Source organism: Homarus americanus, unplaced genomic scaffold, assembly GCF_018991925.1.
Source record: "Homarus americanus isolate GMGI-L3 unplaced genomic scaffold, GMGI_Hamer_2.0 scaffold31037, whole genome shotgun sequence".
In the NCBI taxonomy this organism is placed as follows: Eukaryota; Metazoa; Arthropoda; class Malacostraca; order Decapoda; family Nephropidae; genus Homarus; species Homarus americanus.
This window is the reverse complement of record NW_024722227.1, coordinates 24,791,936-24,814,775: the sequence shown is the minus strand read 5'-3', so window position 1 is coordinate 24,814,775 and position 22,840 is coordinate 24,791,936. Positions and strand designations below refer to the sequence as shown.

Sequence of the window (22,840 nt, the reverse complement as noted above, 5' to 3'; positions counted from 1 at the left end):
TTCTTGTTATCCTCTCAGTCTTATTATATCACATCTTGTTATCCTCTCAGTCTCATTATCCTTCCGTTATCCTCTGTCTCATTATCCCTTCCTGTTATCCTCTCAGTGTTATTATCCCTTCTTGTTATCCTCTCAGTCTTGTTATCCCTTCTTGTTATCCTCTCAGGGTTGTTATCCCTTCTTGTTATCCTCTGTCTCATTATCCCTTCCTGTTATCCTCTCAGTCTTATTATCCCTTCCTGTTATCCTCTGTCTCATTATCCCTTCCTGTTATCCTCTCAGTCTCATTATCCCTTCCTGTTATCCTCTCAGTCTCATTATCCCTTCCTGTTATCCTCTCAGGGTTGTTATCCCTTCTTGTTATCCTCTCAGTCTCATTATCCCTTCTTGTTATCCTCTGTCTTATTATCCCTTCTTGTTATCCTCTCAGTCTTATTATCACATCTTGTTATCCTCTCAGTCTCATTATCCCTTCCTGTTATCCTCTGTCTCATTATCCCTTCCTGTTATCCTCTCAGTGTTATTATCCCTTCTTGTTATCCTCTCAGTCTTGTTATCCCTTCTTGTTATCCTCTGTCTCATTATCCCTTCTTGTTATCCTCTCAGTCTTATTATCCCTTCTTGTTATCCTCTCAGTCTTATTATCCCATCTTGTTATCCTCTCAGTCTTATTATCCCTTCCTGTTATCCTCTCAGTCTTATTATCCCATCTTGTTATCCTCTCAGTCTTATTATCCTGTCTTGTTATCCTCTCGTCTCATTATCCCTTCTTGTTATCCTCTAAGTCTCGTTATCCCTTCTTGTTATCCTCTAAGTCTCGTTATCCCTTCTTGTTATCCTCTCAGTCTTATTATCCCATCTTGTTATCCTCTCAGTCTTATTATCCCTTCTTGTTATCCTCTCAGTCTTATTATCACATCTTGTTATCCTCTCAGTCTTATTATCCCTTCCTGTTATCCTCTCAGTCTTATTATCCCATCTTGTTATCCTCTCAGTGCTATTATCCCTTCCTGTTATCCTCTCAGTCTTATTATCCTGTCTTGTTATCCTCTCAGTCTCATTATCCCTTCCTGTTATCCTCTCAGTCTTATTATCCCTTCCTGTTATCCTCTCAGTCTTATTATCCCATCTTGTTATCCTCTCAGTGCTATTATCCCTTCCTGTTATCCTCTGTCTTATTATCCTGTCTTGTTATCCTCTCAGTCTCATTATCCCTTCCTGTTATCCTCTCAGTCTTATTATCCCTTCCTGTTATCCTCTCAGTCTTATTATCCTGTCTTGTTATCCTCTCAGTCTCATTATCCCTTCCTGTTATCCTCTCAGTCTTATTATCCCTTCCTGTTATCCTCTGTCTTATTATCCTGTCTTGTTATCCTCTCAGTCTCGTTATCCCTTCTTGTTATCCTCTAAGTCTCGTTATCCCTTCTTGTTATCCTCTCAGTCTTATTATCCCTTCTTGTTATCCTCTCAGTCTTATTATCACATCTTGTTATCCTCTCAGTCTTATTATCCCTTCCTGTTATCCTCTCAGTCTTATTATCCCATCTTGTTATCCTCTCAGTCTTATTATCCCTTCCTGTTATCCTCTCAGTCTTATTATCCCTTCTTGTTATCCTCTCAGTCTTATTATCCCTTCCTGTTATCCTCTCAGTCTTATTATCCTATCTTGTTATCCTCTCAGTCTTATTATCCCTTCCTGTTATCCTCTCAGTCTTATTATCCCTTCCTGTTATCCTCTCAGTCTTATTATCCCTTCCTGTTATCCTCTCAGTCTTATTATCCCTTCCTGTTATCCTCTCAGTCTTATTATCCTATCTTGTTATCCTCTCAGTCTTATTATCCCTTCCTGTTATCCTCTCAGTCTTATTATCCCTTCCTGTTATCCTCTCAGTCTTATTATCCCTGAGTCTTTACCTTTGTTTGGATTACACTATGTTGTTTATGCTCCACAATGTACACCTCCACACCTCCACTCACCTGAGGGTTCTGCGGTGGTCCAGTGTTACTCACACTTGGGTGAGGACTTGCGAAAAGTTGTTGTGGGGTTTGTCCGTATGTTTTGATCATTGCTTTACGAGCCTCACGACTGATCTCGTCGCTGCCACTCTCAACGTCATAGCCAAAGTATGTCTGACGGATGGGGTAGGAAGGTAGTTGAATTCATACTCAGTTCTAGTAATTATGAAACAGATATCCCTTCAACAAAAATGTATCCAATATTTATAATTCTAATTCATGGTCAATATTAACTTTTGATCAGTGAATAAGAAACAGTGGATAGGGCAACCAGATCAAGTAGTAGGAAAACCTTCAAAGTAATAATTAAAGTTGCATTTTAGAAGGAAAGTGCGTCATTATATGTTTAAAAAATATATGAAGAAAAAGTTCCATGTAATAGTAACTGAGTCCTCATTAGTAATACCTGAACATATAGCCACACAAAGAATATGTGAGCCAGTTAAGATACATGAGTCCTGGTCACTTACAGCGGGATGAAAGACATTGATGGCATCTACAGCTGCTCGTCCAGTTTGCTTGTAGCCAAACACGAGATCAATCCAGTGATGCAGATTCTGTGTGACTAGCGGAGATTCTAAAGCTGCACGGTGAATTAAAACAAACCTGTGGGTGGGTACATCTTGTGAGTAAGAATCAAGATACTGTATTTAAATTTCTTCAAATCCAAAATTAATATCAAGGGACATATTAAGAGGAACTAATGAAAAAGATATAATTAACATGATGTACCTTTTCTGATACTGAATTTTAGCTGTAATTAGCATTAGATCTGTATTTTATAAGCAGGCTATACCTCTTTTTCTCTTGTACAAGTGTAAGCCACTGCCACTAACATTTAGTTACTAAGCTTCAAGTATCATCCTATATCATTACATTTTTAACAGTAATCAATAAAACACTGACCATGGAGAACCTTTCCCCAAAAGTGCACATCTCTTGTGCATACATTCATACCTTAACCAAAAATATGTATGTTTCCCCATTGTATTATTTAATTTGATCTATGGTCTCTATTATGAGGTACTAATATACTGAGATAATGATGGGAAATTCCATATAGGTACTGTACTAGAAATGAACACAGTCGTGTCGCATCTTCCACACATTTAACTTATGCGCATTCAACTTTATGCGCCTGGCTTAGGAAAAAAAAAAAAAAAAGAACAATGCAGTGAGTTTGGGAGTGTATGGCTGGGGGAGATACTTCCACCGGCACCTCTCTTGGCCTCAGTTGCCGCATGTACTGAGCAGGGGAGGGGGTTTGGGTTGTGTGCCTCTGCCAACTGACCTTCAGCAACAGTTGCTAAGGGTCGGTCAACAGAGGAAGCACATCCCAGCTCAGCTGCGATGCAGTGTGTGCACCATCTTGTGTAATTTTAGCTTTTTTTATACTCTCATTATTTTTCCTAAATATTCTCTGCTGAAATCAATTTGAAAATCAGTGACAAAGAGGATAAAGTAAACTTACAGCGGAGGTGATTGTGTGGTGCACATTTAAACTGAAATAGGCCTAAGCATCTAGGTTGCCAGATGCACTATTGACAAACTGCCCACTGCTTCCACACTTACAATCACCTACCACACAGAATACACACCCATGTTCTTCATATTTCTTATTTTATAGTTTTATTTTATATTTTCTTTATTCATTAGTAACATTCGAGTACTTAAATGGTTTTTCCACAACTTTCATAGTTTTATTATATGTAACAATGTCAACATGTATTACCATCTCTCGTAGGCCACAGCTGACTGGTATTTCTGACTCCCAGCGCATGTTTCAGAAAAACAGACTTATTTAACAATTAATCTTCTGTACATAAATGATGTGGCTTAGAAGTAAAGAAAATATAATATAAACAATAAAATAAGAAAAATAAAGCTCACATGTGGGAAGTAAATGTGTTATTAGGAGGTGAGTTACTGGACTTTAAATGTGACACACCCACCACAGTGGCCACCACACATCTGTGAGTCACCTGAGCTGGGTGATTGCCTGCACTGTGTTGTGAGCTGGATGCGTGGGAGGTATGCGTATGGAAGAACTTATTCTTTGTACATAAAATAACATACAGTATTACCCCGCTTTACACGGTTTCACTTTCCGCGATTTCTCATTTACGCGGTACCTGGCCAGAACCGGACTTTCACTTTCCGCGGTGCATCTACTCATATACGCGGTGAAGTATAATTTTTTTTTTATTTTTTTTTATTTAGCTCATAAAATTCATACAAATTTCCCGGCCAGAATATAATTTACAATGCTGGAATTCTTACAATATGATGATCATTTTGAATATAAACATCATGGATTTTGCATAAGACATACAAATCTTAGATCTTATGTAATAATTTGGTTTACGCAAAGCAAATATTTTATCCTTTGTGCAGAATAACAAGTTTACATTCAAAATATTCCCTGACCTGCAAGGAATCCAGAAATGTCAATTATATTATCCTAACTTCAGTCTGAGTTATTATTTATTACTAAAAATGTAAATATACTATTTTCTCCAAAAGCTTCTCTGGTAGGGAGGAAAGGTGGGGGGTGGGGTGGGTAGAGAGAGGGAGGGAGGGAGGAGGAGGGAGGGAGAGGGAGGAGGGAGGGAGGGAGGAACCCAGCTAGGCGGAGTATTTTGATTGACAGATAGTGTCCTTGAAGAATATTTCTTTGTTTATTTACTGAAGATATATGTTTTAGCTCATAAAATTCATACAAATTACCCGGCCAGAATATAATTTACATTGCTGGAATTCTTACAATATGATGATCATTTTGAATATAAACATCATGGATTTTGCATTAGACATACAAATTTTAGATCTAATGTAATAATTTGGTTTACACAAAGCAAATATTTTATCTTTTGTGCAAAATATATGAAGTTTACATTCAAAATATTCCCTGACCTGCAAGGAATCCAGAAATGTCAATTATATTATCCTAACTTTAGTCTGAGGTATTATTTATTACTAAAAGTTAAAATCTAGTTTTTTCACCCAACATTTCTCTGGTAGGGAGGGAAGGTGGGGGGTGGGGGGGAGGGTTGGGACCGACGACCCAGCTGGCGTGAGTGTGAGGAGGGGGGGAGGCAAGGTGGGGTACTTTGATTGACAGATAGTGTCGTGAAGAATATTTTTTTTTTTTATTAACTGAAGATATTTGTTTTAGCTCATAAAATTCATACAAATTACTCCGGCCAGAATATAATTTACATTGCTGGAATTCTTACAATATGATGATCATTTTGAATATAAACATCATGGATTTTGCATTAGACATACAAATTTTAGATTTAATGTAATAATTTGGTTTACACAAAGCAAATATTTTATCTTTTGTGCAAAATATATGAAGTTTACATTCAAAATATTCCCTGACCTGCAAGGAATCCAGACATGTCAATTATATTATCCTAACTTTAGTCTGAGGTATTATTTATTACTAAACGTTAAAATGTAGTGTTTTCACCCAATCGTTTCTCAGAGGTAGGAGCTAGTGAGCTGGGAAGAGGGGGGGGGGGGATTTGAGTCCATTATTTGAATGGACATTAACCTGGCGACTGTATTTCTTTTAAATATTAATTGTGTGAGCATACCACCATAAAATTTAGATGTTATTTTTACTACAGGTATTAAATGCAGTACTGTATACTGTGGGTTCAATTGACTGCGTAAATCGGGGTACTACTGTACTGTATACTGTACCAGTAAAAAAATATATATACAGTAGTACCCGATTTACGCTGAACCCACAGGGTACCAAGGAAAGTGAAAACCGAGTAAAGTAAACAACAGAACATATGGGATTAATTCCAATAGAGACTGGCCCGACCCCCAAACTCCACTTTTTGGACACATTACAGGTTGTACCTCTCTAGTCCGGCATTCTGTGGTCCGGAAACTCCAGTGGTCCGGAACGATTTTAGTTTGTCCAATAGGTAGATGGGCAGCTCTTTTTTTTTTTTTTTATCTGAATTATTATTATTATTACAGGAGTATTAAAGTTTTGCCCCTCAGGCCCCAATGTGGGTCAGTGACCTATGCCCGGGTGGGCTAATCACCTTAAAAAAAACAAAAAAACAAAGCCGCGGAAAATTAAGGTTTGTTTACATCCGGCAGTTCGGCTGCTCTCTCTCTCTCTCTCTTTCTGCTTGTCTATAGAGAGTACAACATTTAACCCTTCAATATATATATGAGCAGTAAATAAGTGTTGCTTTCATATTCTTATGTAGAGTAATGACGATATGTTTTCACATGTGCGCACTTACATACGCGCAGTCTCACTTTTTTTTACCATTAATGGTTAGCTACTTATATTGTTTCATTCATTAGCATTAAATAACATTACAGGTACTTCAAACAACCATATTAATTTTTTTACATTAATTTTACTACAGCTAAACTCAGGGTCTTATTTTCTTCAGTTTTATATGTAGAACCAATCAGTCACTGGTTTTGTAAGCTTTAACATAAACAATGCCAGCAGCCGTCTCGTCTCGTCTCGTCTCCTCTAATATTCCACGTATTATTAATAAATTGTATTGTTAATTTTGCACACACAAACATTAATTCAATAAAAGCATATTCAGAAACATTAATTAAAACATAAATGAACAGTAAATAAGTGTTGCTTTCATATTCTTATGTAAAGTAATGACGATATGTTTTCACGTGTGAGCATGCGCACTTACATACGCGATCTCTCTTTTTTCTTTACCATTATCGTTAGCTACTTCTATTGTTCCATTTATTAACATTAAATAACATAACTTAAAACAACCATATTAATTTTACTACAGCTACAACCAAGGTCTTATTTTCGTCAGTTTTATATGTAGAACCAGTCAGTCACTGGTTTTGTAATCAATGAAAACAATGCTGTGTCATTTCCTCGTGTGTTTTAATATTCTACGAATTATTAATGAATTGTATTGCTCATTTTGCACACATAAACATTAATTCAATAAAAAAGACATTCAGTAATAAACAATAATGAATCTTTTGTACATAAGAGAAATGATGCTGTTTACACGATTATGCACATCGTCTGCACGTTGGCGGGCCGTTCAAACAAGTCGAAATTCAAGTTTCCGCCGTCAAAATTTTTATTTATTTATTTTTGTGTGTGTTCCAATAAAATATGTTAAGAATTACAAACTCGCGAAATTTGAGAAGCTACTATACGACATTTAACCCTGCAATATGTCTTCAAAGAGACCATGATGCAGAGTAAGTGTTGCTAGTGCTTCCAAGCATAAGCACAAGTCACTATCTGTCCAAGAAAAGGGTGAATTTCCATGGTCCGGCACCGGTCAGGTCCCGAGGTTGCCAGACTAGATAGGTACAGCCTGTACCTATGTTGTAGAAAAAAAATAAAAAATAAATTTTATGATGGTATGCTCACACAATTAATATTTAAGAGAAATACAGTCGCCAGGTTAATGTCCATTCAAATAATGGACTCAAATCCCCCCCCCCCACCTCTTCCCAGCTCACTAGCTCCTACCTCTCTGAGAAATTTTTGAGTGAAACCACTAGATTTTAACGTTTAGTAATAAATAATACCTCAGACTAAAGTTAGGATAATATAATTGACATTTCTGGATTCCTTGCAGGCCAGGGAATATTTTGAATGTAAACTTCATATATTTTGCACAAACGATAAAATATTTGCTTTGTGTAAACCAAATTATTACATTAGATCTAAAATTTGTATGTCTAAAGCAAAATCCATGATGTTTATATTCAAAATGATCATCATATTGTAAGTATTCCAGCAATGTAAATTATATTCTGGCAGGGTAATTTGTATGAATTTTATGAGCTAAATAAAAAAAAAAAAAAATAAATTATACTTCACCGCGTATATGAGTAGATGCACCACGGAAAGTGAAAGTCCGGTTCTGGCAAGGTACCGCGTAAATGAGAAAAAGCGGAAAGTGAAACCGTGTAAAGCGGGGTAATACTGTATACAGCAGACCATCCATTAACGAGTGGTTCAATTTACGAGGTTTCAGTTAATGAGTACAAATTCTATTAACGACAGCCTTACGAGAAACACATTTTGGTGCAAGCATCAGCTGATCGACTCGTCCGCCAATAATCGGTTCTATGTATACCTTTGTTTCCAGTGGAGTAAACATCGAGAAGTTATGCTCTTGAATATTTTTGCATTTTTATATTAAAATTATTGGTCATTCTGAAATTTAGTTAAGATATTGATAATATACAGTGCAGTGTGTTTTGAAATAAAAAAAATCTAGACCAGGATTTCGGAAGATTCGGACAAAAAATTTGGGGGTTATGGACTAAGAAGCATTCCCAAAACAGGGTGAAGGTAGTTTTAGCAGAATGTAAATTGCATTGCTGGAATCTTTGTAAGACAGTAAATAATTTGAATATAGACGTCATATATTTTGCACAAGAGATAAAAATTTTAGTCCTAAAGTGTAGTATATTTAAGTACATGTTTTTCATCTTGTATTTTTGGGTTGATGTACATAACTTTGTACATACTTTTTAAATAATTTTAAGGGAATTCTGTGAGTTGGAACTAATTACCCAATATCCCATTAAAATACAGTGACGCCTCGTTTAACGAACTGCCTTCCATAAGGATCTTCAATTCGGTTAACGAACAAAAATTCGGTTAACGAATTTCTTACGAACTGACCTCAACATGTTTTCGCTTGCACTGACCGGTCAACCAGCTTTAGTATCAGTCCGCCAATACATTAATCGGTTCTAGGGCTTAAATTCCTTACTATTTTAGTAAATATCAAGTAGTTTATACTATTCAATAATTTTAAAAGTTTAATATTCAATTTTTTAGTCATTTTAACAATTATTGAACATAATTGAAGGTAAAGTGACTAGTTTAATGTGCGGCATCCAGCCTCTTAACACAGCAAACAGGCGTTAGTCTCTCTCTGTCTTCACTGGAGGTAACATCTTGCTTGAGGCTCTCTTCAACTAAACGCTTTTTTTCTGTGTTTCCAAGCAAATTATTGGTCATTTTGAAATATATTTTACATATTGACAATATATAATGCAGTGCAGTGTTGATTTAAAGAAAATAATCTTGAATTACACCAAGAGAGCTAAAATTTTATGGGTGAAATGGCGCCATGGGGTGACTTCTCTTCCACCCCAATGCCTTCTCTTTTTCCTTCTCCTCCACCCCCATTCTAAATCCCATCATCATCATAATCATCCAGGAGCCTTCTACATACACACCTCAAAGTAAGTGAACTTTTCTACCATTTTTGTTGAATTTAGGAAATTTTCGGTGAGCTGGAACCAATTACCCAAAAACCCATTGAAACAATGGTTTTGGTTAACGAACGACCTTCTGGAACGGATTGAGTTCGTTAACCGAGGGGTCACTGTAATAGATTCAGTTTACGAGATTTTCAGTTAACGAGTGACTCTGTGGAACCAATTGTGCTCGTTAATGGAGGAACCACTGGGTATAACAGAAAAAAATACTGCACTGTCATTTAGCAGGAGATGGTGAGAGAGCAGAGCAGTGAGTGAGGAAATGCCAGCTGTAGCTCTCCCTCCCTCCCACCCTCAGTAAATGCTTCTACACACATAATAATTAAGTCCCTTTATGTTTTTGACCTTATGATAATAATTTTTTTTTTTTTGCATAATACAGTGTGTACTGTAGGTAGTAGGTAGTAGGCAGCTATCAAACAGGGAAGTACTACCGCCTGGGAAGATATTGGAAGCATAATGTATTGTCTAATGGTAGACCCTGCTGCCATATATGACCAAGTCCCAGGTTGCTGATCTGACTTTCTGCCTCATTTACACATAATTGCAGGGTCTCAATTGTTCCTCTTACTTTGACAACACAACATACATATACCGGGTATTGTTTCTCACTGTTGATTTTTTTTCTTTATAGTTCTTTTTTATTATTATTATCAGTATTATTTTATTTTAAATTTTGTATTTTTTATTATAAATTTTATTTAATATGAATTATTATTATTATAATTATTATTACATCCCCCCCCCTCCCCAAGGCTCTGATGTGGGTCTGTGACTTGTGCCCAGGTGGGCTAATCCCTGTAAAAAAAACACTGAAATAGGCCTAACAAGCCAAGTCGCCAGATGCGCTATTGACAGGTATATACAGGTTGTACCTCTCTAGTCCGGCAACCTCGGGACCTGACCGGTGCCGGACCATGGAAATTCACCCTTTTCCTAGACAGACAGTGACTTGTGCTTATGTTTGCACCACTTTCACTGCTGCATGGTCTCTTTGAAGACATATTGAAGGGTTAAATGTCGTACAGTAGCTTCTCAAATTTTGTGAGTTTTTAATTCAACGTTTTTTATTTGGACACACAAAAAAAAAACTACATAAATTAAAATTTTGACGGCGGAAACTCGAATTTCGACGGGTTTGAACGGCCCGCCAACGTTCAGACGACGTGCACAATCGTGTAAACAGCGTCATTTATCTATGTACAAAAGATTCATTATTGTTTATTACTAAATGTCTTTTATATTGAATTAATGTTTATGTGTGCAAAATGAGCAATACAATTCATTAATAATAAGTAGAATATTAAAACACACGAGGAAATGACACAGCATTGTTTTCGTTGATTACAAAACCAGTGACTGATTGGTTCTACATATAAAACAAGAAAATAAGACCCTGGTTGTAGCTGTAGTAAAGTTAATGTAAAAATTAATATGGTTGTTTGAAGTAATGTTATTTAATGTTAATAAATGGAACAATATAAGTAGCTAACCATTAATGTTAAAGAAAAAAAGTGAGATCGCATATGTAAGTGCACACAGGTGAAAACATATCGTCATTACTCTACATAAGAATATGAAAGCAACACTTATTTACTGTTCATATATATTGAAGGGTTAAATGTTGTACTCTGTATAGACAAACAGAGAGAGAAAGAGCCGAACTGCTGGATGTAAACAAATCTTAATTTTCCGCGGCTTTGTTGTTGTTTTTTTTTACGGGGATTAGCCCACCTGCGCACAGGTCACTGACCCACATTGGAGCCTGAGGGTCGAAAATGTAATAATCCTGTAATAATAATAATAATAATAATAATAATAATAATAATAATAATAATAATAATAATAATAATAATTAAGATAAGTAAAAAAAAAAAAAGCTGGTTATCTACCTATTTGGCAAATTAAAATCGTTCCGGACCATAGAATGCCGGACTAGAGAGGTACAACCTGTATAACCGTGTACAGTAAAACTTTGATAAATCGGACTTCAATACATCGGAATTCACTTTTTTCGGACTCTGTGAGGTGCTCTGGTCTCCAGAAATCCAAAAATACTAAGAAAAAAAATTGTAAGTCCAGTACAGTACAGTATATAGTTTAAGAAATGGGGAACATTAAATTAAATCGTATAAAAAGAACAACACTTACTAAATACTGTAAGCAAACTGGGGCTGATCAGGTGTTGCCCCATTCACCAGGTTTATTTATTTATTGATTCAGTATTATATTCTCATATGATTGGCCTCTTATGGTTTATGGCTCATCATGATTAACATAACATCTTCGGTAATAAAGAAAAAATACAATACTGTATGTAATTTGTAATATAACTTGAAAATAAAAGGATAAGCCGTATCAGAAAGTTATTTACTCAAGATGTATTCATGAGAGCTTTCAGCAGACCAGCTCACAACAGGGGTCACTATAACACACTGTATAGTATGTGATATGAAGATACCTTCTTAACAACGTTATGTAATACCTTTGAGTGTTATATGATGGCTTAATATGGCTACTTGTACACTTAGACAATTGATTAATGAATAAACCAGGGTATATGCAGATACATAATACTGTACACTGCAATATTACTTATTAAAGTGATGATAAATACACAACTTCACTGTATTAATTTAGTAAGTGTTGAAGACAGACATTGTGGTAAGCCAATCAGCTGTTTGCCCTTTGTAAACAAATAAGAACATAATAACATAAAAATGAAGGAAACTGCAGTGGGCCTATTGGCCTATACTGGGCAGTCCCATTTACACCCAACCCCTATTGCTCATATATCCATCCATCCTATGTTTGAAGCTATCCAGCGTATTTGCCTGAAGGAGTTCAGTCCTGAGGGCTACGTTCTCCCCCATGGCATTCAGTGTGGGATTCTTTTTTCAGGAAAGCTGATTCTTTAAGGAAAATATTTTATCAACCTGGCACCAACTGATCCTAAATTATATGAGAATTGTGGTGGAATTGCATAAAGAAGTGTTGAAGGAATCTTAGGGGAGAGAGGGGGAGGGAGCCACCCACCCATGCTACCACCCCTACCCTCTGCCAGCTGCTCCCAGATAAACATTCGTCTTCCACATACAATATACTCCTACACTTATTTTATCTTTATAGTACTGTACAGTATACAGTTTACTCTTTATTCATAAGACAAATACAGTTCTGTGGTTACTTACATATAACACTTTACAGTAAATAACAATCATCTGATGACAACAGTTGTTGACAACCAGACTTATGTTTGGTTTTCAACCCAGAGAGTTCGGTTTCATTGTTTTATTGTTGATGTAATATTCTTTTAATAACCTTCTTATATACTTAAAGACCTTAGTAGTTGAAGTGCAGTAAATGTAATATCATAACAACAACTGATTTTCTTTAAACAGTTCAGATAAGCAGTGCTTATTGAGGCCAACTAACTACCTCTGGTTGGCAGTACAGTGGTGGTACAGCAGTAATACATGTACCTCTCACTGCTGTGTAATGGGTTCAATCCCCACCCAGGACAGATGTGAGAAGGGTGCTATCCAGTGTGACCTTACCAAATATCACAGGTTTTCTCTAGGAACTCCAGTTTCCTTCTTTACTAATGCAGGACAATGCAGGTCATTAAAAAAAAAAAAAAAAACAGACTACCTACCCAAACAGATAGTAAGGTGATAGGTAGTTAGTTGAGCCACTCATTAAGGTAAGGATTGGGTATATGTTAACAAGAGAGACTTACCTTCGTGGGTCGTCACAGCTCCAAGGAGGCAGCTGGACATGGTGCACTCTTTCACCACTCTGTCGCACACCCATGTTAAAACCTGGAGAACAAGGCTCTGTCACTTGGTAAATTGCTTTGTAAATAATCATTGTGGGTTTCAAACTTAACTCAACAAAAAATTTTAAAAGAAAAATGTCTATACTGTCCTTTATGTTTTTCCCAGTTATTCAGGAGCTGTAAAAGGTAAACAATACTGCCTCACTTTATCCCTGTCAGTGTTCATATAATCCTCCAAACAGGGCTCACCATTTTTCACAAATTCCCAATTTTTGGATTTGCAAATGCTAAGAACATGCCCCCCCCCCCCAAAAGGAATATGACACCAGAAACTTAACCCTTTACTTGTTTAATCTATTACGAGAATAAAAGGTGAGAGAGAGAGAGAGAGCGGTGAACTTGCTGGCTTATTACTAATTTGTTTTGAAACAATGGTGGCCTATCAGTGTTATGTTTGTGGATAAGCCTTGCTGTTTTGACAAAAATGTAAAATCTTATTTTGTTCAAAATTGCATTGCAATTAATCTTAATTAAGGACTTGAGGTCAAAACTTATACGTACTCAGATTAATTGTTATAATGATTTGAAATATTTAAATTTTGGGGACAGCCCTAATTACTGGAACTTGCTATGTGTAATTTTTTGGAAGTGAATTTAGGTGTGTCAGTTATTTTGGATGTACTAAAATATTTAAATAAGTTAACTTCCAATTCCATGATAAGAAGTGTTTCTTCTGCTTTCACCAAGTACTTTACAATATAAGGTCTTTGTACTGTATCTCTAAAATGCTTCAGAAATGTGAAGTATTTCTCTATCCAATGCATTTGATTAGTTGGCTGTCTGCCTTTCAACACCCTCCTTATGTATATAAGTACTGAATTAAGATTGTGTACATTTACCTTCTGAATTTAGAAAAATCTCAGGAAGGAAGAAAAACTCAGGAATGAGCTCTTTGAAATCTGTTGTGGAGTCACAGGAAGCAAGCCGCCATGTGGTTTGTACAGCGTGGAAAGTGCGATCCGGGATGTCAAAGTTACCATCTGCAAATATAGAATTCCTTTTAATGTACAGTATCCTGTATTGGTACACGTTTGAAAAAGAATAACAGAGCAAATGTGAGGTGACAGCTGCAGTTTGTAGACGACACTATTCTGATGAGCGATTTAAAAAAGTTGCTTATGGTAGTGAATGATTTTGGAAGAAAGTGTTGTAGATAGTTAAGAGTGCAGGGGCAGATCCAGGAATACCAAAAAGGGGTGTCCAAGAAATCATGGGTGGGGGAACACGGCGAGGCGAGGTGAGCACAGCGAGCCCACCCAGCTGTGAGCCCCCACCCAGAAAACTTGTGAAATCTAACCAATATATGATGGCCATTTTGAGCCATGTGTACTTGATATTAGAAGATATTCTGAGGTCAATAGTACTGTAATTACTTTTTACTATACAAAAATGCCTGAGTACAATACTGCATCAATGAATAAGTATTGGAATTTTTTGATGAAAAGGGGGAGGGTCTGTACCCCCAGGACCCTCCCTGGATCTGCCCTTGGAGTACTTACCGTATGAAGAAAATTAAAGTGATGAACATAAGTAAAAAGAAAGTCAGATCAGCAACCTGGGACTTGGTCACAATTTTTGTGATGCCATATGGCAGCAGGGTCTACCATTAGACAACACATTATGCTTCCAATATCTTCCCAGGTGGTAGTACCTCCCTGTTTGGTAGCTGCTGACCTATCGGTCAGGTCAGTTCACATTGGTCAGTAGTGGAGTATACCTCTACATGGTCTACTGCACAAGCTTTCTCTACTTGTTTCTCCATCATTACCCAGTGTTTGAGTCATTATATCATAACCCTGGACCAAGCATCTCAAAAAGAGCCTCTAAGAAGAAACCTATCCAGTGAAGGGGCACATACAAGAGCTTAAACATCCAAGATAATATATAAATTTTTATTTGAGCAGATCAAGGAAAAGTACCATTGTTTTTTGTTTAGTTTTTTCCCTTGGGAGGTGTCCCTCATATTTTGTAAAATCTTGTAATTTGTAAGGGCTAGAGACCATTTTATTTCGAATTATGGGTTTTTTACTGTATTGGCTTTAATGGGGATACTGTCTAAACAGATTTGATATAGGCCTGATGAGAGTTTATAGGTACAAGAGATGACACTTCATGTGTAAATGTGCTGGAGGTGGATGGGTGAGAATGGCCATTGCCACATTCTCCAGTTTGTTTTTATTTAATCATTACTATTACAAATAATATAACATTAAATAATAAAAAAAACTATAATACCTGTATATAATTTGTAACTTGACTTCAAAATAAAAGGACAAGCTGTATCAGAAGATAATCTCTTCCCTGACCACTGATCCTCTCCCTCTGTGAAGGCCTGACTATTATTGATTCATTATTACTATGTCTGCGGACCATAAGTCCACGTCGACAATACTTGTGAGTATATAAGGAAAAAAGTTATCATAGTGTTGGATGGATATATTTTCAGCCCGCAAGAATAAAAGCGGCTGAACGTACAGTATTCTCTTTCAGTAGATCATGCTGGGCTTATATTTAGGCCTAAAAGATCCTGATTGGACAGCCATAATTTTGAGAATCAGTTACTGATTAATCTTAAAAGAAAAATTTACAAATAAACAAATGTAATGCTGTGTCTTTTATTTTTATCTTTATCTAACTACAGGTGCTCCCTGACTTACGACCACATGGACTTACATCCATGGGTACTTACGACCTGCTCTGACCTTATGACCGTTGGGACGTACGACTGCGACCGTCGTGACCAAAAATATTTTCAAATGATGCGCGCATTTTCTATACCGAAACGTTTCTGTCCCGGGCGAGAGGGTGGTTTGTCTCGGGTCGCCTCGTGGGTTCACTCACTCAGTGGAGCGCTTAGTTGGTGTTTGGCTATCGTATTTTATACTGATCGCGCTGTGAACTTTCATTATTATCGTATTTAATTGACTTTATAATGACTGGAAAGCGTAAAAGTGAGAGTGCTGGTGGTGCTCCAAGGAAAAGGAGACAGGCAATTACTTTTGAGATGAAAAAGAAGATAATAACTCAGCATGAGAAAGGAAAAACAGTAGCAACGATCTCACGTGACCTAGGTTTCTCACACTCGACCATATCCACTATTCTGAAGGACAAGGAACGTATTCGTGAAGTAGTGAAAGGAACAACACCTATAAAGGGAACTATAATATCAAAGAGAAGACAAGGTCCTATTCACGATATGGAAAAATTATTGGTGATATAAATAGAAGACCAGATACAGAAGCGTGTACCCTTAAGCCTTCTAACCATACAGGTTAAAGCAAGAAGCCTGTTCCAAAGCCTGAAGGAGCAGGCAGGAGATGAATGTGATCAAACCTTTACAGGAAGTCATGGGTGGTTTGATAGATTTAAAAAACGCTACAGTCTACATAATGTTAAGGTGAGTGGAGAGGCAGCTAGTGCCGATGTTGGTGCTGCCGAATCTTTTAAGGAGGAGTTAGATGATGTTATTGTGGAAGGGAATTATTTGCCTGAGCAAATATTCAATGTGGATGAGACTGGATTATTGTGGAAGCGCATGCCTGAGCGGACATACATCCACAAAGAGGCGAAAACAATGCCCGGATTCAAGGCATTCAAGAACAGAATTACACTTCTGTTGGGGGTGAATGTTGCTGGTTTCAAGCTAAAGCCCTTCATGATCTATCATTCAGAGAACCCCAGGGCTTTTAAACATGTCAGCAAGCACACACTGCCAGTGTTTTATCGCAGTAACAAGAAAGCCTGGATGACCCTAGTACTGTTTGAGGATTGGTTCATGACTTGTTTCATTCCACGAGCCAAGGAGTATTGTCTGCAACAAAGGATTCCATTCAAGATTTTACTGATTTTGGATAATGCTCCGGGACACCCACCACACCTGGACGACATGCACCCTGATGTTAAGGTAGTGTACATTCCACCTAACACTACCTCTATCATCCAACCCATGGATCAAGGTGCTATTGCTGCCTTTAAAGCGTATTATTTACGCACGACCTTCGCTCAGGCTGTTGCTGCTACTGAAGGTGAGAAAATGCTCAGAGAGTTTTGGAAGGAGTACAACATTTTGTCATGTATAAAGAACATTAGTGCAGCATGGGATCAGGTTACAAAACATTGCATGAATGGAATATGGAAGAAAATCCTGAAAAGATATGTGAACAGTTTCAAAGGATTTAATGAAAATGAAGTTATTTCGGATATTAGTAACAAGATAGTGGAGTTAGGTAAACAGCTGGAGTTAGAAATTGATAATGAAGATGTTGGACAGTTGGTTGAAAGTGTAGCAGAAGAGCTCAGTAACGAGGATCTTATTGAACTAGATGCACAGAAAATTGCAGAGGAAGAAGAGAGACAAAATGTAGAAGAAGAACCTGCACCCCCCAAAAAGTTTTCAGTGAAACATATGGCAGAGGCATTTGCTACAATTAATAAAGCAATGCAAATGTTTGATGGCATGGATCAAAATTATGAGCGTTATGCCAAAGTTGACAGAACGATCCAAGATGCACTTGCTTGCTACAGAGAAATTTATAATGAAAAGAAAAAGCAAACTGTGCAGTCTAAATTGGACATCTATTTCAAGAAGTCCCCCAGTGCTGTCTCCTCACGCCCCACCAGTGCTGCCTCTTCACTCCCTCAAGATGATCCAATACCTTCAACCAGCAAGTTTCCACAGCACATAAACCTGTCTGAAGAAAGCGACATTGATGACCCACCCAGCCCTGTCTCCTCTTCCGCTTCTTCCAATTAATATACTGTAGTCCCCATGTATCCTGTAAATAGAAAATTATGGGGGCCCTGTGTGCATTCAGCTGACTACATTTAAGGTAAGTGCTCAGTCACACTGTATCCATTCCTCATTATTTATTACTTTTACTGTACTGTATCCATTTCTCATTATTTATTACGTTTAGTGTACTGTATTTCATTGTAGATTTTAATTTTTTTTTTTTTTTAAATATTTCAATTTTTTTTATTCATTTTTTTATCTATGTCGGACTTACGACCTGGATTTGGGTCCCTAACCCCGTCGTAAGTCGGGGAGCAACTGTACTGTTTCATAATTAACTGTGGATTTATTTTAATATTTGAGGCAAATAATAATTTTGTTGTTACTTGTTACTTTCAGTACTTGAGTACTCTATGAATGGGATACTTTTTTCTTCTTTACATTCACATTTGGATACTTTTACATAAGTAACAAAGTCCAGTTCTTTTTACAACTCTGTCTATTGGTTAAGGACAAAAGTGTGATGGGGACTGCCAAGCGTCGGCACACTGGGCCATCTTACTGACCATATTGTAAGAGTCGAAGCTTTTTTTTGGATGGTGGTCTGCTTCAATTAGCCTCAATTAGCCTAGTTTATTGAGGTGCTACTGTATTGTAGAATAAAATTTAGAATAGACATTGAGTTATCAGATCAAAATGGTTTTATAAACTTATAGATGTCTTAAAAAAAACATAAAATAGGCATTAATGAATGAGATATTAGAACTCTAAAAAAAAAACTTTACTGATAACAGGAGGCTGCAGTACAGTACAGCTACTCCTCGACTTATGACCTACTCGACATACGACCACCCGGACATACGACCGCCTCGTTGTACCAAAAATTTTTCAAATGACCTATGTATTTTCCAGTACCGAAACGTTTCCGTCCCATACGAGAGCTTGCCGTGGGCTGAGCCCCCTCGTGGTGTACAGCGTCCACGCCACAGCGCGCTCAGTTGGTGTTTGGCCGTCGTTGTTGTTGGTAGTGATTGTGCTGTGTACTGACAATATTTTCGGTTCTAATTCCCTTTAAAATGACTGGCAAGCATAAAAGTGAGAGTTCTGATGGTGCTCAGAAGAAACAAATGGCAGAGGCATTTGCTACTATTAATAAGGGGATGCAAATGTTTGACAAAATAGATCAAAATGTTGAGCGTTTTGCAAAAAATGACAGAATGATCCAAGATGCACTTGCTTGCTACAGGGAAATTTACAATGAAAAGAAAAGGCAAACTGTGCAGTCTAAATTGAACATATGTTTTAAGAAGTCCCCCACTGCTATCTCCTCACGCCCCACCAGTGCTGCCTCTTCACTCCCTAAAGATGATCCAATACCTTCAACAAGCAAGTATGTTACCCTGTCTGAAGAAATCGACATTGATGACCCACCCAGCCCTGTCTCCTCCTCTGCTTCATCCAATTAATGTAGTCTCCATGTTGAAATTAAAAAATTATTGGGGCTCCTTGTGCATTCAGCTGACTACATTAAAGGTAAGTGCACAGTAACACTTTATTCATTTTTCATTATTGATTACTTTTACTGTACTGTATTTCATTTTAGATTTTCTATGTATTATTTTTTTGCATTTTCAACTTACGACCTGGATTTGGGTCCCTAACCCCGTCTCATTTTACGTGGGTCTCGCCTGTGCAGCAATCGCTTATGCAGTTGGTTGAAATGTGACCATAGTTATAGCTTACGCGGATAGCCATGGGTAGCGTAGGTAGTGGTATTGCATTAATTTTGTAAACTTTTGCTTATTTAGCCCCAAATTTATCAATTTTGGTAATTTTAGTTATTGAACATTATAATGTATCAGTACTGTAATGAATAAATTAAAAAAATGGCAAGGTGAAGAGATCAGTGGTCAGGGTAGAGATTATCTTCTGATTAGCTTGTCCTTTTATTTTTAAGTCAATTACTACAAATTATACATCATATTTTGTTCTATTATTTAATACTGATGTTAGAATATTTATGGTGAAACATACACCATAACAGGCTGATCATACGAGAATAAATAATGAATAAAAGATAAAAAAAAAAGCAAATGCGGCAACGTCCAGTCACGTCCACCATGTTTACGCAGGAAGTGTTATCTATTGTATCTGTTAGCTCTCATTAGGCAATATATCAAATCAGATTAGACCACTGTACATTATTCCCATTAAAGACAATAGATACATTACAGTGAAACCTCGCTTTACGCGGACAATTGAACCCACGGAGGCCCGCGTAAAGCGAGAAACGCGTAAAGTGAACAACATAACATATGGGATTAATTGAAATAGAGACTGGGCCGACCACCAAACTCCGCTTTTTCCCGACACAATACGGACGTTTTACTAAAAATAACATCTTAACTTTATGATGGTATGCACACACACATAATATAGAAGGGAACAATCAATAAGAGAATAATATACTGTAGGTTAGGTTAGAAAAAAACAAGGTTAGGGTTAACACTTACGTTACTAGAAGAGATGGGTCGGTGTATGGGAATGGAGGCTGGTTCCGAGGCAGAGGGCAGGCTACTGGCCCTCAGGTGGGTCATCATCACTGTCATCCACACTTATTAGTGCCTCCCTGACACATCCCTCAAAGTCACCATCACACAGCCTGTCACACTATCACTGGCTTGCAGGGTGGCTGTGGTGGGTTCTTGAGCAAAAGAACTCAGCTTCAATGTAACTGATGGCTGGTGTTGTGATGTTGTCATGATACACCTTGATGTGAGGGCTCCATGCCTGGCCACCCAACAACTGGGTAGTGAATTTCATACCGATTATCGTCAGAATTAAATCGAGGAAAGGAGGAGCTTCAGTTTCTCTACACTCGATGGCACCCCTTACATTACATCACGATAACTAGATTCTTTGCTTGGGATAGCGCACCACCTGCCTCTTCACTGGCGATGTCCATCATCTAACATCTGCGTCGGTAGTCACATCAGGATCATATCACACCTCCATAATGTAAATTAGATTGGTGGTCTCGGGAGAAACCTTTGGCTGTAGCACTCTCGCGCAGCTTCTTTGGCAAGGTCCGCTGCTACTGCAACAGTCTGAACCTCACGATGCAGACTGACTCTGCCTCCTGGAATACCTTTTAACCGTCTCCATCGCGTGCGACGAGCCGTTGCTACAGACAGCTGATCCCTTTCACAAGAAGTCCCAGCTTTCTTGACGTTGAATTTTCTCCAAAAGTGTTTCACAAAGTGCTTGCTCTGCCAACCTGTTTCCATTCTCGTCCTCTCCTCTCGCTCTTGCTATCGGTGTCACCCAGGTTCACATAACACATCCTTGGTGTTGGTATAGTCGTTCAGGGCAAAAGCTTCTTCCACAGAGAATGCAGCTTTCACATTGCAGAATTAATTCTTGGTCCATGGGCTGGATTAATGGCGTAGTGTTTGGGAGAGAAGACCACTTTTGCGTTGGGGTGATGATCCAACGGTAAAGGCCAGTATCCTGAGTCGTTAATCGAAAGCAGCAACAAAATCTTAGATGGAACATTCCTAATGCTCACAAGAATTTCTTCACATAGGGAACGAAACATTCATCAAACCAGGAGAGGACAGAGTAGAGAACATCCACACGCCTTCTGTCGATCAGCCAGTTGGGGCCATTTAAGCAGTCATGTCCATGCTCTTGGCGTCTTGGCTTAAGTGCCTATGTGGATCACGATAACCAGGCTTACAGGTGCGGAGGCATTGGTGAAGTAAACAGGGCGGTGATGCGCTCCATCTGCAACTTCGGCCCGACACTTGCTGGCAGTCTGCGACAGAAGGGTCTTTGGAAGGTAGCTTTTTCCAAAAGACCAGACTAGTCCATGTTGAACACCTGGTCATCGGTGTACTGTCCTTCCTCATAATCTCACATAAAGGAAAATCCTAACCATAACATAGTCCTTCCGTCATCTTATTCCTCTTGACCTCTGCAACCACCCAGAGGGAAGCATTGAGGTTTGGGCTCTGCAATTCCCCATCTTGTGTGAGCTTTCTTTCAGGCGTGTCACGCCATGTTCACGTTAGCCTGGCGGTCAAGTAGCTCACAAGTAATTTCTCGTCTTGAGAAGCACCTTGGTGTGGCAGTATGATCATTGAGCACTTGTAGTCTTTGTGATGTTCATGTGCTCTTTTTATTTTGGCTGCATCCTTCTTGATGCGTCTGGATCGTAGATTCGATTAACACACCATGCTGGTAGCCTTGAGATCAACCTGTCTTGTTCCTTTCTCAACTCTTCGGATGATCTTGTATTTAATTTGGTAACCGCAGACGCGTAAGTAGCATAACTGCTTTTGGCTTAAGGCGGCTGGGTCCAGGTAATGCAAAGGTTTTCCTTGTGGTGGTGGTGGTGGTCGGTGGCAATATCTTATGGAACAATAATACCCGATGCTGGGTGTAGCCGGAGGTGTAACTGATCTTGGGTAGGTCAGCAAGACTAGCGGCTCGGCGGCGGGCATGTCGCCATTACATTAAACCAATCACAGCTAAGCGGGAGGTAAGGATGTGGCTAATCACGATTCGTCGTCATCTGACGTCACGATAACATAACAAAGGCATACTTTCATAACCTACCCGCGCCGCTTACCCAACATGGCGGGATGGCTGGAGAGATGGCGGGAGGTTTGAATCCAAAAATGGCGCGGCGTGAGATGACCGCCAGCCGCTCTCCGCGTAAAAGAGTACACGCACCGCATAAAGTGAGCATTCCGGGTCTGGCAGGGTACCACGTAAAAAAAAAAAAAAACGTGTAAAGCGGGGTAATACTGTATATATTTAATAATAAATAAAGTAATAGATTTTATATAAACAAATTAATGAACTGTATTACAGTATACTGTACTACTGATTTTCATCCTCGGAAACTCGTTTCCATGCACAGAATAGAGAGAGATTTCCCGGAAATTTTCTGGCTATTGGTGGGC

The 22,840-nt window shown here is 38.2% G+C and overlaps 1 protein-coding gene across 3 annotated transcripts in view; it reads right to left on the bottom strand.

Annotated features, from left to right (window-relative positions):
• LOC121862423 (lysosomal-trafficking regulator-like) overlaps positions 1-22,840 on the bottom strand; it is a 79,917-nt gene that overhangs the window by 12,268 nt on the left and 44,809 nt on the right. For all 3 annotated transcript variants that reach the window (XM_042360698.1, XM_042360699.1, XM_042360700.1), the window contains 4 exons: positions 13,978-14,118; positions 13,040-13,121; positions 2,487-2,622; positions 1,978-2,130 (listed from right to left, as the gene is read on the bottom strand). In XM_042360698.1, coding sequence (XP_042216632.1) covers positions 1,978-2,130; positions 2,487-2,622; positions 13,040-13,121; positions 13,978-14,118 — 512 coding nt within the window. The remainder of the gene's footprint in view (positions 1-1,977; positions 2,131-2,486; positions 2,623-13,039; positions 13,122-13,977; positions 14,119-22,840) is intronic.